The following is a 13,578-nucleotide window of genomic DNA, read 5'->3' on the forward strand; positions in this document are numbered from 1 at the left end:
TCTCGTCGTCTCGTCAACCTTGAAACTCTCCAATTCTCAATCCACCATCTTCAAACAGACCAATGAACATCCACATGTTTTGCCCAAAAAATCTTCAAACATTGATTTCGGTTTAGCTTATGATTAGTTTCATCACGAACGCTTCCGAATGGTCCACAACTTTTTCCAGCGTGCTGCGGTCTTACGGACCACGGTACTACATTATCCCAGTATACCGTCTTGAGGTGCAGCTAGCATTGATTTTCTCTGGCTTCTAGAATTTTTCGGAGTGAAGACGGATGAGACTCACGAGAGGAATGGAAAAGGAGATTCGATTTCATTCAAGGATACGCTGGAACGATGGAATTATTGATATTCAAATTTCGGGGTCCTCAAGTCTCCTCTTATATTCAATCTATTATTCACAAGAATTCATTTCTCTGTTTGGACTCGGATGTTTCCCAATTGAAATAATTACGGTATCATGGAGACCGTGGACCTACCTAGGTACCTACCTCTCCTTTCCCAGAAAATCATCAGATTTGGATGAGACGACAACCTTTTCCATCTCCCCTTGTTCAAAATGGCCAGTACCACCGTCTGGCCAGTCAGTAAGAGATTACCATCCCATACGAAATCCTTATCCATCTCTTCCCGCCCATCATCAAAATCAAAATTCGGCATTTATTGGCCAACACGAGTAATGTGTCAGACGAGAAAATGTACAGTTGCATCCAATAATCAGACTATACATCGTACATTCGCAAAATCATACCTATCAACGTTCATCATCTATGAAAACATCCAAGAATCAAGAGAGATCGAGCTGCACCATATTAATCTGTATAGTGACACAGCTTTACATGCATAATTCCCCACATCCCACCCACCACCACCCTCTTTTTTTTTGCAATATCGTTCTCAAAAGATCGACCAATCCAGGAGACATTGGGATTTGGCGGCTGGCAGAAAAGAAACTTACGCTTGGACGAGGCTGTCATTGTGCATTTCTTCGCACGCTGGGCGTAAAGTAAAAATCACGACGGATTGATTCACTTACTGCTCAGTGCCCAGTGTCCATCCCAAGCTAATCCAATCGTCTTCTCAATCTAATCTCGACATCTTCCTGGAACATGATACCTAGTATACTTAGCAGCCTTTCCCCGCGAGAACAAGACAAATGGTTGGAAAGACAAGAAGATATCTAATCTTTCATTCGCGAACCTGGTAAACTGACTCAAAGTTCATTCTCCCACTGGTTCGGATCTGTTACGCGTCATTCCTATTATACATGAGATTGATTGATTGATTGATTGATTGATTGATTGATTGATTGATTGATTGATTGATTGCTGATGGGGAATGTGAGATGTGAGGATGACCATGCGGCTACATTTGATGGTCTTGATTATCGAGTAAATCTTATCCTGTTGCATCTTATCTTTTGAATGAGAATTCATTGGAATCCTTCGGGCCATCATCGTATCATTTCGACTGGGAGTGGGAGTTCTTTACCTGGGAATCCTGAACCTGGATCTGGATCTGGGGGATCGAAGGAATTCCATGCTTTTCATCTACATCATCGCGACCCGAGCTCTCCATCATTACAGTATCTTCTTGAATCCCAAGCTTTTTAGAGGGGGAGGGGGCTCTGATCTCATCATCTACATCATTCCCATCTATATCTCACAGATCAACATTTATCCTCATCCCCGTCCCATTGATCATCTCCCCATCTTTGCTATGATTGCATTGTTGACATGTCACACATCCTCGACATCACATCACACCTTGAGCAAAAAAAAACAGAAAAAAAACGGTCTTCAATCCTCCGCCGATAATCATTTCTGTTAAGGCAGTGAATCATCCCCCTGAATCGGTTTTAAGTTTTCAGGCATTCTCCAGTCTTCACTATCAGCAAATAGAAATCCAACGTCAATCTGACAACCCAATCTGAATCCACACCCAAGGATTTCACAAGGGAAAACTGCCATGGGAGGTATGCACTGGAGAATTGATACATGCATAATATAATATATGTTGCATATTTCTTGCATTACTGCATCATATATGCATGCCAGCATTTATTCAATTTATTCTTTTAACGCTTACGACATGTTCTTCCTTTAGACCAATCATCATTCACAATCATGTTGTCCTCACCGCTTGAAGATATTTGGGGGCAGAATATATTGGGGGCTGAATCTTGTCTTCTTCTCGAAACTTTCTTCCAACAATGTACAGACAGTATGGACAGGTTGTACTGTTACCATATCTGCTTGTATCTGTGTTTTCATCATATTTTATTCTCCTAATCCATATGCTTTCGTATTCACTATTTACCCAGATCCATCACTGAACAAGTACACAAAATACGGCTGTGATGTACGATACATGCATCTACCCACGCACCACTCGTTGTACAAAACCCCTTTCGTTTTTTCCTATTCGACACTGGCAAACCAATTCCTGTACGATATACGAAAGAAATCAAAAATCTGCAGTTACGATTCACTGTTCTGCAGCATGATCCAGATACGGTAACGTCTTTCACATCTTCTCTGCATTACTCATTCAACTTTTTACCTACGCGTTCTTGTTGTTCTTGGTCTTCGCGCAGATATCGAATGGCATAATGAGGAATTCAAAACGAGGGGAAATATCTGTTCATCGTTTGGAGAAAGAAAAAAATAGACAAAGTAAAAGCCAGTAAGTGTACCGGTAAAATGTAACCATGAGGCGTGGATCACTTTCTGCTCTTTCTAGCCCTGTCAGCCTGTAACTGGGCCTGTACAAGTGTATAGCTAGCCCTGTACCCTCCAGCTAGCCCTGTCGAATTCCTATCAAAAAGCCTGTAACCATCTCAAAACAGTAAGTGGGCAAAGAGCGGTAAGGCGCGGTAAGCTCGCGAAGCTCTGATTTTTCTTTGCTGCTGGTTTGGTGTTGGGGTTGCGCGCTGGCTGGTGTGATGCAGGATGGACAAGGCTCGACCTCCACATTAACGGTGTGCACATGGGAATCTGAGCTTTTTTTTATCATGCGATATTGCGTCGAGTCTGTGTTTTTTTTTTTCGCTTTTTTGGAGGGGAAGTTTTATGATCAAAGTTATCAATTTACTCTCCTTCCTGAAAGAAAATTTCATGCATGATATGATATTACTTTCCTTCAGCTTTCAAATTGCATATACAAATACATACACACAATTTTAGTAACAAAAATCCATCATTTCATGTGCATAACCGCAAGGCTCATGCGTTCTGCAAATGCAACCCCTCCTGGTTCGGTTACGGGCTTTGGTATATGTTTGATTGCCGAGCCGATGGGTTGCATTGAGTGTACCGAATGTTGAAAATTCCTGATGCGAATTTGGAATTAGAGGGTCGCATTCTGATCAAATTCGCATCTGATAAAAGAAGAAAAACTTGTTGAGATAAATAATACTGCATAAGATGAGCTATGGGTGGTGAAAAAAAATAGTTCTCCCATTTTCGAAGAAGAAAGAAAAACTAGTGCAATCTAATCCTTCAACTCCAATCCTCCATTCCCATTTTGGGCTTACATTATCCATTTCTAGTTTACCTTCCTGCATGACGATGTATTAAAGAAAATCTGGGGTTGTTTCGCCCCACCTACCTAGACAGCTGTTCCAGAATTGCATTGCAGGACTTTTGTGATGTGGCGGCTTTGTGGCTAGAGACGAATTTGACAAAGTAACTATTTTTTCGACGAAAGACCATATAAATAACTTAATCAATTTTTATTTTTTTTGGTTCAATTGCGCAGACTGCGCGGACTAACATTCGTGGCGAGTTGGAGAAAATGGCGGGGCTGGAAGGAATGAAGGGGGGTTGTTTGAGAGGCGAGATTAGCGAGTCTCGGATGGGATGGGGGGCTGGATCGAGGGATTCTAGGTTCTGGCCTTCTGTAATTATTCTGCATTGCGGGGTTGAGTTTGTGATGTGTTTTGTATTTGATGGGATGGGATGAGATGGGATGAGTTTTGTTTTGTTTTGTTGAGAATCTAGATTTCTATCTTTATTGAGAGCTGGTATTTGGTCATTAATGATTGGTTGATATTTGTGAGTTGGATGCACTTCTTGCTTGTAAGGGAGGAGATATCACATCATACCATGCCCCCATCAGATCAGATATATACAAATATCAAGATCAAACGTAAGAGGGATAAACACTTCATCTTCCTCTTCATCATGAGTCTTCTCGCGAGGCTGGTTATTACATACTTCATCATCCTTACCTAGGTACCATCGCGCAACTCATCATTCTACCTCGATCTTCGATTCTCGGATATTAGTAGTAGTAGTAGTAGTAGTAGTAGTATAGTAAATTCCGAATCAATTCAATCTATCTATAACTAATACAATACAATACACCTAAACGTATCTAAATGAATGAAGTAAAGAGGGAAAAATAATAAACCTCTATTCCCCCCCCCCGAGTCTGCAATGATAAGGACCTGTTCTGTTGTTCACTTTTAGCTCGTGATATGTGTTCTTCTGAGATTCTCGGAGATATATACTGTGGTATGTACTGTATATATTTGACCGAGGAAACAATATTGATTTCCTAATTCAAACTCGGAGATTTTTTTTCAATGATCTATTATCCCGAGGTCTGTTAAGAAAATTGATATAGTATGTACTGAGTTGAGTATTGAGTCGGTAGTCTATACTGTGCTGCTTATGAGGAAGTAGGTATCTAAAGATGAAAGATGTAGTTAGATTTAGCTACCTAGCCAATCATGAACGTAGGGAATCGAGATACTCAATATGTTTTTCGAGCAGGGTTGATTCGAGTCATTATTATTTTTCTTATTGAATACATTTTTGGGGTTTCGCTGGTAGATAGATTACTTTACTATTTTGGGGGGGTTGATATGTAGGAATATTGATATCGATATCTTTTACTAATTTATTCTTTACCTATTCATTCCGCATTCTTTCGATCTATCAATATTATATCCTCTTCTCCACATATCCTCTCCTCTCCCCTCCACAGTTCGAAACTACATCCATGGAAATCTATCTATCTATCTATCGCTTTGTATCTATATCTATATCCATCCATCTATATCCATCCATCTATATCCATCCATGCTATTCCTCATATAATTCCTTCCTGATACCCTGGTTTGCACTAACTAACTAACTGGATTTGATGTGGTAGAGAAATCTAAGGATTTCTTATATTTATACTAGGTATCACGTTTGATGGGAAACTTATGCGGAGAGCTTGCAAGAAGGAGGATGAGATGAAATGTGAGGGATAGAGATGGACGTGAAATAAAGTTGTTAATCTTATTTTGTTATAGAACCCTCTTCTTCGGAGTTCTGATTATGAATTAACAAAGTCAGCAGACCTGGGGAATATTTGAATCGGGAGATGTTGATGGGGATAGAGGGGGTTTTGCTGGGGTAATTCTAGATTGTTATTTTGATTAAGAATGGAGTTTCTATCCTATATGGCAGCTTTTTGGGGGGTTTGGGGAGAATTGAAGTCTGGCCGATTGTGGGTAACTGATAATAATGATTCCATTATTGTTGTTGTTGTTGTTTTTGTATCTCGGGGGATTCAGCAGGGTGGGTGATAGAGATAGAGAATAGAGGAGAAGATAATAAAAGATGAGTAAATATATACTAATAGATACCTACTGACTGGTAGTGACAGTGATTTTATATCACAGTGTTGAGTTTTGAATCATTGCTGTTATTAGCGATTATCATTACTTTATCATCATTATTGTCAGTATTTTCATACTAGTTATATCATTTCACTATCTCACTATATCTTCCAAACCACCACAGGCTCGCCGATATGAATCTATCTTTTTGTTGCAGCTAACGAGATCTACAGTCCTCGAAGATGAATGATCTTCAGATTCTTCAATGTACTTCACTCAGCTGGGGAGATATTGGAAGCCTGTGTTGTATAATTCTTAGTAAGTGTGATATTCAAAACCTGGGGAGAGGGAGATAAAATGAGAGGGGCAATCTGACGTATCTTCTACCACCCCGAGCCCCATTGTTTCTTTCTCTTCTGTGATATAATGCGCTATGAATATCACATATCTCCTCTTATGAGCATTAAAATGTTATGCTGCACGACATTTGCTCAGTAGCTTAGAGTAGGAATCATATATTATCCCCAAGATTTCAAACCTGGTTTCTATTCCATCCATCTGCTTTTCTCTTGATGTCCGTATGCAAGAAAGCCAAAAGGGAATTTGTATCATCACTTCTCACGTACTCTCATCATTCTTACATAGATTTCCTGTTGTCGTTGTTCCCAACTTGATTGTCATGATCTCTTAACACTTCCTCTGTTTCCAATAACTCACATGAATATACCCTCAACTCCTTAACTTATAAGCACAGTAATCACAGGAACGAGCTTGTGTTTTTTTGTGGCGGAAGTTGAAATCTTTTACCATTCGATCGTTCCTGTGTGTCTCAAGAGTAATATAGGGAAGACTTCTTTTGGAGGTGAGGATGTGGTATTTTATATTCGGATGGATTTAGTCTTGGTGTGAGAGGGTTCGATAAATGATGATTGAGAAGGGAGAAAGGAGAAAAGATTAGGTGAGAAGGGGTGCGATATCTCTTTCACTTACTATCTAGAATTGATTTATATCTAGGAGGGTATAAAATTTGTATTATTCCATAATCTTAGGGTTGATTAGACATACTAACTTTCACGGACGGAGAGACAATGGTATTGGAGGTGAGTTCGCGGAATCCTGCATAAGGAGTAGCTCCTCTTTTGTTTGAAAGAGATGCTCGGGAAAGTGACTGGGGAAGAAAAAACTTTATCATCGTTGTCATCACCGCATATAAGTTTTTACTAGTAGTACTTGTTATAATTTTCATTATCGTTTTTAAGTATCTATTGTAGTTCTTATATACTAGAAAGCCCTAAATGAATGAATATATCTCTTCTCTATTTAACTTGAGATAATTACTAAAACTAATCCTATAGACTTTAGAAGAATAGTCTTTATTTTTATTTAGAATTAGATTTGTTTTTCTATATAAAAACTTATTAAAAAAACTTATTAAAAAAACTTATTAAAAAAACTTATTAAAAAAACTTATTAAAAAAACTTATTAAAAAAACTTATTAAAAAAACTTATTAAAAAAACTTATTAAAAAAACTTATTAAAAAAACTTATTAAAAAAACTTATTAAAAAAACTTATTAAAAAAACTTATTAAAAAAACTTATTAAAAAAACTTATCCCCTCTCTCATCTCCCCTCCTTTTTCATCTCATTTTTTATCTTCTCTCCTCCTTCTATATTCTCTACCCCCTCCCTCTAGATCTCGTTTTACTCTACCATCAGAATACAGAAGGGGTTAAAGCTAAACAGGAATGACTTTGCTAAGAATATCTACTAACCAAAAGATAGTAAGCACTTCATTATAACATATACACAACGCGGTACGCACATTAGGAATAATAGTTTTCAAGATAACAACAACAATATAACAACGTGATAGATAATTGTTGGTTTGAGAAGGATGCGGAAGACGTAGTACCTACCCACTTATTCGTAGGTCCTAAATGTTTATATTGTATTCTATCTAGAGAGCTAGATATGTATAGAAGATAGTAGGCCTTATATAGGTACTAAAGAAAGAGCTAGTCTCTTTCGCATTCGCTTAGATTCATTCAGTACAGTGGCCATTGAATTGAAGTCATTCACCTACGTTCACACAATAATCATATCACCCATCCGTCTAATAAATAGAACTTTTGAAGCAACTAAAACAATCACTTCCCAATACGATTCTTGCAAACCCAAATATCGTCAACTTTCAGCTGTAAAGATAGAGAGAAGAATTTGTCATCTAAAAGGAAAAGAACAGCAGCGAATACGAACAAGACCGCATTGTTGCTGATGAGGAAGAACCTGATAATCCATTCATGTTCACTGATGTTATGCGTACCATGAAATTTCGGTTCTATTGCTCAACACTAAGTTACATAACTTTACAATCATATCCTTGAATATGAGAAGTTTCTGATCAATCCAATCATCTACTTGAAAGGCAAATGTCAGAGTATTACGCATCAATTGTATTATTATTGTCTGTTCGGGCAGTTCTTTATCGCAATGTTACATATATGGGCTCTATCTTGCAATAATGAACTACACACTTGACCTTCAAACGTGGCTTATGAAGAATGTGCGGGTTTTGACGAGTTCATTTTCAACCTCATCTTCATGCGAAAGGCGATTCTTTGATCTTCCTGCCAGCCACATATGCATTTTGCGCATTCAGGTTAGGTAGGTAGGTATGTCGAACTTAAAGGCGGTCGGTTTGCGCACCATCTCGATATTATATCTTTAGAGTGGGGCTATTGAATTCATCGAGGAGAGTGAATCTCCTTGCCAAAAATAAATACTTGCTCCCTTTCCCCGCCCACGCAGACAGCTCCACTATTTGTCGAGGAAAAAATATGCTGAAGGAACAAAATAGCAAAAGAGTTCACGCGCCCGGTGGCGCGCTAATCTCTGTTGACCTTTTAGGCGGTATCAATGACTCCGAAGGGATCGAATGCTCCCTACAAAGATACCGCGCGCACCTCGAGTTGATGTGTCTAACCGTTAAACTAGATTGCCGATTTGTCAATACCACCATTTGACGAGAGGAATGGTAGCAGTTGAGGTTATATTGGTTAAGCGATGCCGCGCCAGCACTGTTAAAATAATGGTATTGCAATCCTGAGGCTCGCAAATTAGTTTGATCACACGGAGAACTGAATTCTCTTTAAAAATAGATGTAATGAACACTCAAAATAACAACAACCGATAAAAGACCGCTATCTATTGTTCTTCGAATTGATCAATTTCCACAAATGATCCTAGGAGCGCATTATTGTATTGGAGAATATATTGCGATACTTGCCAAAGACGAATAGTAATATCAACCTCGCAATCATAGCGGCATAGCCTCACTTGAGGTGCGCCAAATCGATTCTACATTCCTCGCTAGATGATTGATAGGAAGATTTGGTAGGAACAATTCATGAATTCCAAGCCTCTGATCAAGCAGAACTCCGAACAGTCAAAAGAATAGTTCAAGTGAACTTTCATACGGTGCTTTTGACTAAATGAGATTGACCGAGGTGTTATAAAACATTTGAACACTTGCTTGAGCGATGGGATAGATTTCTGGAAAGCACTAACTGGTGGCAAGAAATCTGAGTAATATAGCAATATCAAGTGATATTGAGGAATAGCAAAAGAAAGAGCGGAAGGTGTATTGGGGAGGATGGCTCGGATGAATGGACAGAATGGACAGATTGACTATTGAAAGTTCAGTATACTGCACTGCTGTATCTATCCGGAGTGATTTGAAAAATAATCTGCCACAAAGTATGTCTGGCACCAGTGGCTAGAATGTGAAAGCGCTACCTAGACAAGGACTTCTCGCTGCCCGTTGCCTTGAATCCTCCAACTAATCAGTTCTTACTTTCAACATACTGTGTCCTTTATCAGAATTTGAACAATTGGTGCATTCCAAATGGCAAATCCATAGTTTTGCCCGTCCCCCGTAGTGAAGACCAAATGAAGTGAAGGCGAACAAAATTTCACAACGGTGTTCGGAACCACCGATATTGCTAAGCTTATTGTGGAAAAGAGGCGTAAATCACGTGAGAACGATGACGAAATAGCCACACTTTATCTCGACATTTCTATAGAGTGGATCATCCATCACCCTCTCTTCCTTCTTTCCCTCTTTTCTCATAAGTCATCGGCCAACCAGGATTTTGATCCGAGCCGGGTTTTACAACTACAATCACCATATGATTGATTGATTTGTTTGGACTACTCCGAAAAGATGGGGGGGGCTTTGCATATTGTTCCCCGTCTATGTATTCTAGGGTCTTGACGAGGATTTGTTCGAGATACCAAGTCAAGATACCAAGTCTCGAGCAAGTATGAATAAAAAAGAAAGGGCTGACAACATTGCATGAGAGATTCTTGGAAATGTGGTATAAGAATTGCCAATATCTCTTGTTTGCGCGGGAGGGGATAGTTCTAGATATGCCTAGGAAAGTCATCGGTGCTTATTTCATTTTTTATCTTGGAGGTGATGCGGGGCAATGAGCCATAGGCAATTGCCAATAGGGAATGGGCAATGGGCACTGATAATTGACATCGTATCGCATATCGTGCCGCATTGCACCGTGCGGTATATGAACTCCATATGAATCTGGACTGCTCCTCTACAATGAAGCTAGCTGGCTCGCTGGTTGCTGGCTGCTGGATATGTTCGAAACCCCATGTTACCAATAGAAAGCATTGTTATACAAACGAGACCCTGATGTTGAATATGATTCTGATGACTCGCAGGTGTCAACAACTACGGAGAGTTAGAATCATTTCAATTGAAAGATACAGTACTAAGAAAACTATCTGTACAACATCTCCACCCATCTCAACTCAGAACAAGGAACAAATGGAAGGATCAGTATGCAAGTCAGATATCTAAATTTCACTCTTCCCTTCATCCAATCCCCCTTCATCCCATTTCAAGGTTATGTGGATACCTTGAACTATCAGGTATGTCTTTTCGCTGCACACTAAATTAGTGTCTTCTGGGGATGCTTGTAGTTCGATAAGCCTTTATCAAAGTAGAAAACTCCCCTCTAGCCTCGAGTTATAAGGAACCATCTTCTTAGTTTTTCGCACATTGAGATGGAGGATTAGAAAAAGTAATCCGTTTTCCCTTTCCTATATCGCATAAGAATTCCATTCATCTCTTATACATCTCACAACCCAAGAACTCACTCAACAGTCCATCTACAAGAGATAACACCTCGCCGGCGTACTCATCAATCTGATTACTACAATCAAGATTAATCAATACCGCCATTAATGTGGTTTGCGCAGACTACAACCCTTCACCCAATTCACTATTCACCAATAGTTCAGTAAGTACTCATTCTTCTTCATCTTGATCATGGCGTAATACTCGCGAAAGTGTACAACTATTGCGCCATCAACCATCCTTTGTGTTTCTGGATTTCTGTTATAAATGTGTATTGAATATGGTTCTGACTTCATTGAATAGTTTCCCATCGAGAAAATGGCGATAAATCAAGAATCCCCAGTCATGTCTTCAGAAAACAATTCAAACAACGATGTCAACGATAAATCTAGAGAAGAATATATTAGCGAAGATCAAACTCCTACCATGGAATACAAAAAAGTCAGTTGGCGCAGTACTTGGGGATTTGGTCCCGTAACCATTGGTCCAAGAATTGGTCCAGTCTTGCCACATCTTCGTCTAGATGCCGATGCATCAAGTCTCAGCGGGGACAGTGGAAAGGATCTTTTGAGCCAGCAGATTGAAGCCGAAGCAGGTTCTGCTATCAAATATCGTAGTTGCAGTTGGCAAAAGGTAATACAGAATATTCTCGATTCCATTCTACGTATGAATGCTAACTCGTAATAGACTGCGGCTCTTCTTTTTTCAGAATATATCTGTTTGGCAATTATGTCCTTCCCATGGTCTTACTCAGTTTTAGGACTTGTACCAGGTCTTATTTTGACTGCGGTTGTCGCATTCTTGGTCCTCTACACGTCCCTAGTTTTATGGGAATTCTGTATGCGTCATCCTGAACTTAGAGATGTTTGTGATGTTGGACAAATGCTTTTTGGTGGAAGATGGGCATGGCATGCTACTGCTATCATGTTTCTTTTGAATAATACCTTTATTCAGGTAAGAATCATCGGATCCGCTTTTCACAATTTCTAACATAATTAGGGTCTCCATGTCTTGACTACTGCAAAATACTTGAATACTATCACCAATCACAGTCAATGCACAGTAGTATTCGCCGTTATTGCAGCTGTAATCTGTTGGGTTTGTTCCGTTCCAAGAACCTTCAGCGCTTTATCTTGGTTAGCCACATTATCCGCAATCTTCACCTTCATCTCCGTCATGCTCGCTACAATTTTTGCCGGAATCGAACCTCATCCTCTTGGCTACAATCCCGATCCTAACTCCATCATCGCAGCCACTGGTCTTGCTGGAGGTGCCCCTACCGTTACTGCAGTAATCCTTAAGGGTACAACATTTGTAAATGGTTTCAATGCCTTCCTCAACATCTCCTACACATTCATTGGTCAAATTACTATCCCTTCTTTCATGGCCGAGATGAAAAACCCTGCCGATTTTCCCAAAGCTCTTTGGGCTGTTACCATTGCCGAAGTTATTGTTTTCAGTTTGGTCGGTTCAATCATTTACGCTTTTACTGGAAACCAATACATGACAGCCCCAGCCTTTGGATCTCTAGGAAAGAAATTATACGTCGATATTTCCTTTTCTTTCATGATTCCAACGCTCATTTTCCTCGGGGTTCTCTATGCTTCCGTCTCTGGCCGCTTCATTATCAACCGCGTCTTCCATAACAACAAGAGGCATCTCCATGAAAATACCATGAAAGGTTGGGTAGTCTGGATTGCCATCTTGGCTGCAACTTGGGTTGGTGCCTTCATTATTGCCGAAGTTATTCCCTTCTTCTCCGATCTTTTATCTTTGATGTCTTCCCTCTTCGATTCCTTTTTTGGATTTATTTTCTGGGGTGTAGCATATATTAGAATGAGACGTGTAGATCATGGGGAAGGATGGATCAGCAAGACGAGTAAGGTTGGATTGAGTTTCAACATATTGATTATATTGATTGGGTTGCTGTTTTTAACTGCAGGAACTTATACGAGTGTTCAGAGTATTGTGGATGGGTATAATGCTGGATCATTTGGGGGTGCGTTTACTTGTGCTAGTAATGGTATTTAAGTAATAGATGGGAGGATGCAAATTAGATATGGAACGAAGATGGTCTGTTTTTGTTCGAAAGGTATTGTTAGTTTTGAAAGTGATTGGATAGATTTGGTGTGGTGTAGTAATCCTGGGGACACGATGTAGGTGGATCTTATGGATGTGGAAGGTATAATATACGCATCCGTGCGCTTTGAGGAAAACTGCCGGCGGAGTTTAGGAGTCTTAGAAACCAATGGAAACATACTGGTTCTGGTTCTGTGCTTCGGTATATAGCAGGACCGAGGACTTCCTTTAAAGGGGAAATATAGTAATAAAAGTATGGTATTTTAATGATTAGTATTTAAATGAGGGGATATTGTGAAGTATACGTTGTTTCCTATTTAACAGAGAGTTGATTTATTTTCTTTGATGTAATGGAGTGGAGGTTTGATTTGGTTGGGTTCGGGGAAGTACGTGGAGGCGAAGAGATGAAGAGATGAAGACTTGTTGGGTAGCATAAGGATATAGAGTATTGAGATTGCTTATGATGCTAATTACATAGGAGGGCTGGGGATTTGTTGTTCAGGACTCCGAGGGAGTAATGGGAAATAGATAGCGAGGCTAAGAAAATGAGAGGGAAGAAGGAAGAGGAAGGGACTATATTGCGAGATTTATATGAATTTAGAAAGGCGGGATGAAGATGGTTTTGAGCAGAAGAGAGGAAGGGAAGGGAAAGGGACGAGCAAGAAATTCTCCTCTGGATGTTGCTCTGAATTCTGTGTATGTGTATGGATACATGTATATGCATA

At 39.6% G+C, this 13,578-nt stretch overlaps 2 protein-coding genes across 2 annotated transcripts; one reads left to right on the top strand and one right to left on the bottom strand.

The window, feature by feature from the left end:
• Positions 1-1,223: 1,223 nt before the first annotated feature.
• EAE98_002352 (uncharacterized protein) lies at positions 1,224-1,544 on the bottom strand (the record flags this gene model as incomplete). The annotated part of the gene is made up of 2 exons (XM_038949972.1): positions 1,224-1,473; positions 1,495-1,544. The coding sequence occupies 2 exons, from the start codon at positions 1,542-1,544 to the stop codon at positions 1,224-1,226; spliced, it is 300 nt and encodes a 99-aa protein (XP_038813711.1).
• Positions 1,545-9,683: 8,139 nt separating this feature from the next.
• On the top strand, positions 9,684-13,130 carry EAE98_002353 (uncharacterized protein). Its single transcript, XM_038949973.1, has 4 exons — positions 9,684-10,937; positions 11,078-11,407; positions 11,462-11,728; positions 11,774-13,130. Exons 2-4 carry the CDS (start codon positions 11,093-11,095, stop codon positions 12,803-12,805), a joined length of 1,614 nt encoding a protein of 537 aa, XP_038813712.1. The 5' UTR covers positions 9,684-10,937; positions 11,078-11,092; the 3' UTR covers positions 12,806-13,130.
• Positions 13,131-13,578: the final 448 nt, after the last annotated feature.

The sequence above is a fragment of the Botrytis deweyae genome (genome assembly GCF_014898535.1).
Source record: "Botrytis deweyae strain B1 chromosome Unknown BDEW_004, whole genome shotgun sequence".
NCBI classification, from domain to species: Eukaryota; Fungi; Ascomycota; class Leotiomycetes; order Helotiales; family Sclerotiniaceae; genus Botrytis; species Botrytis deweyae.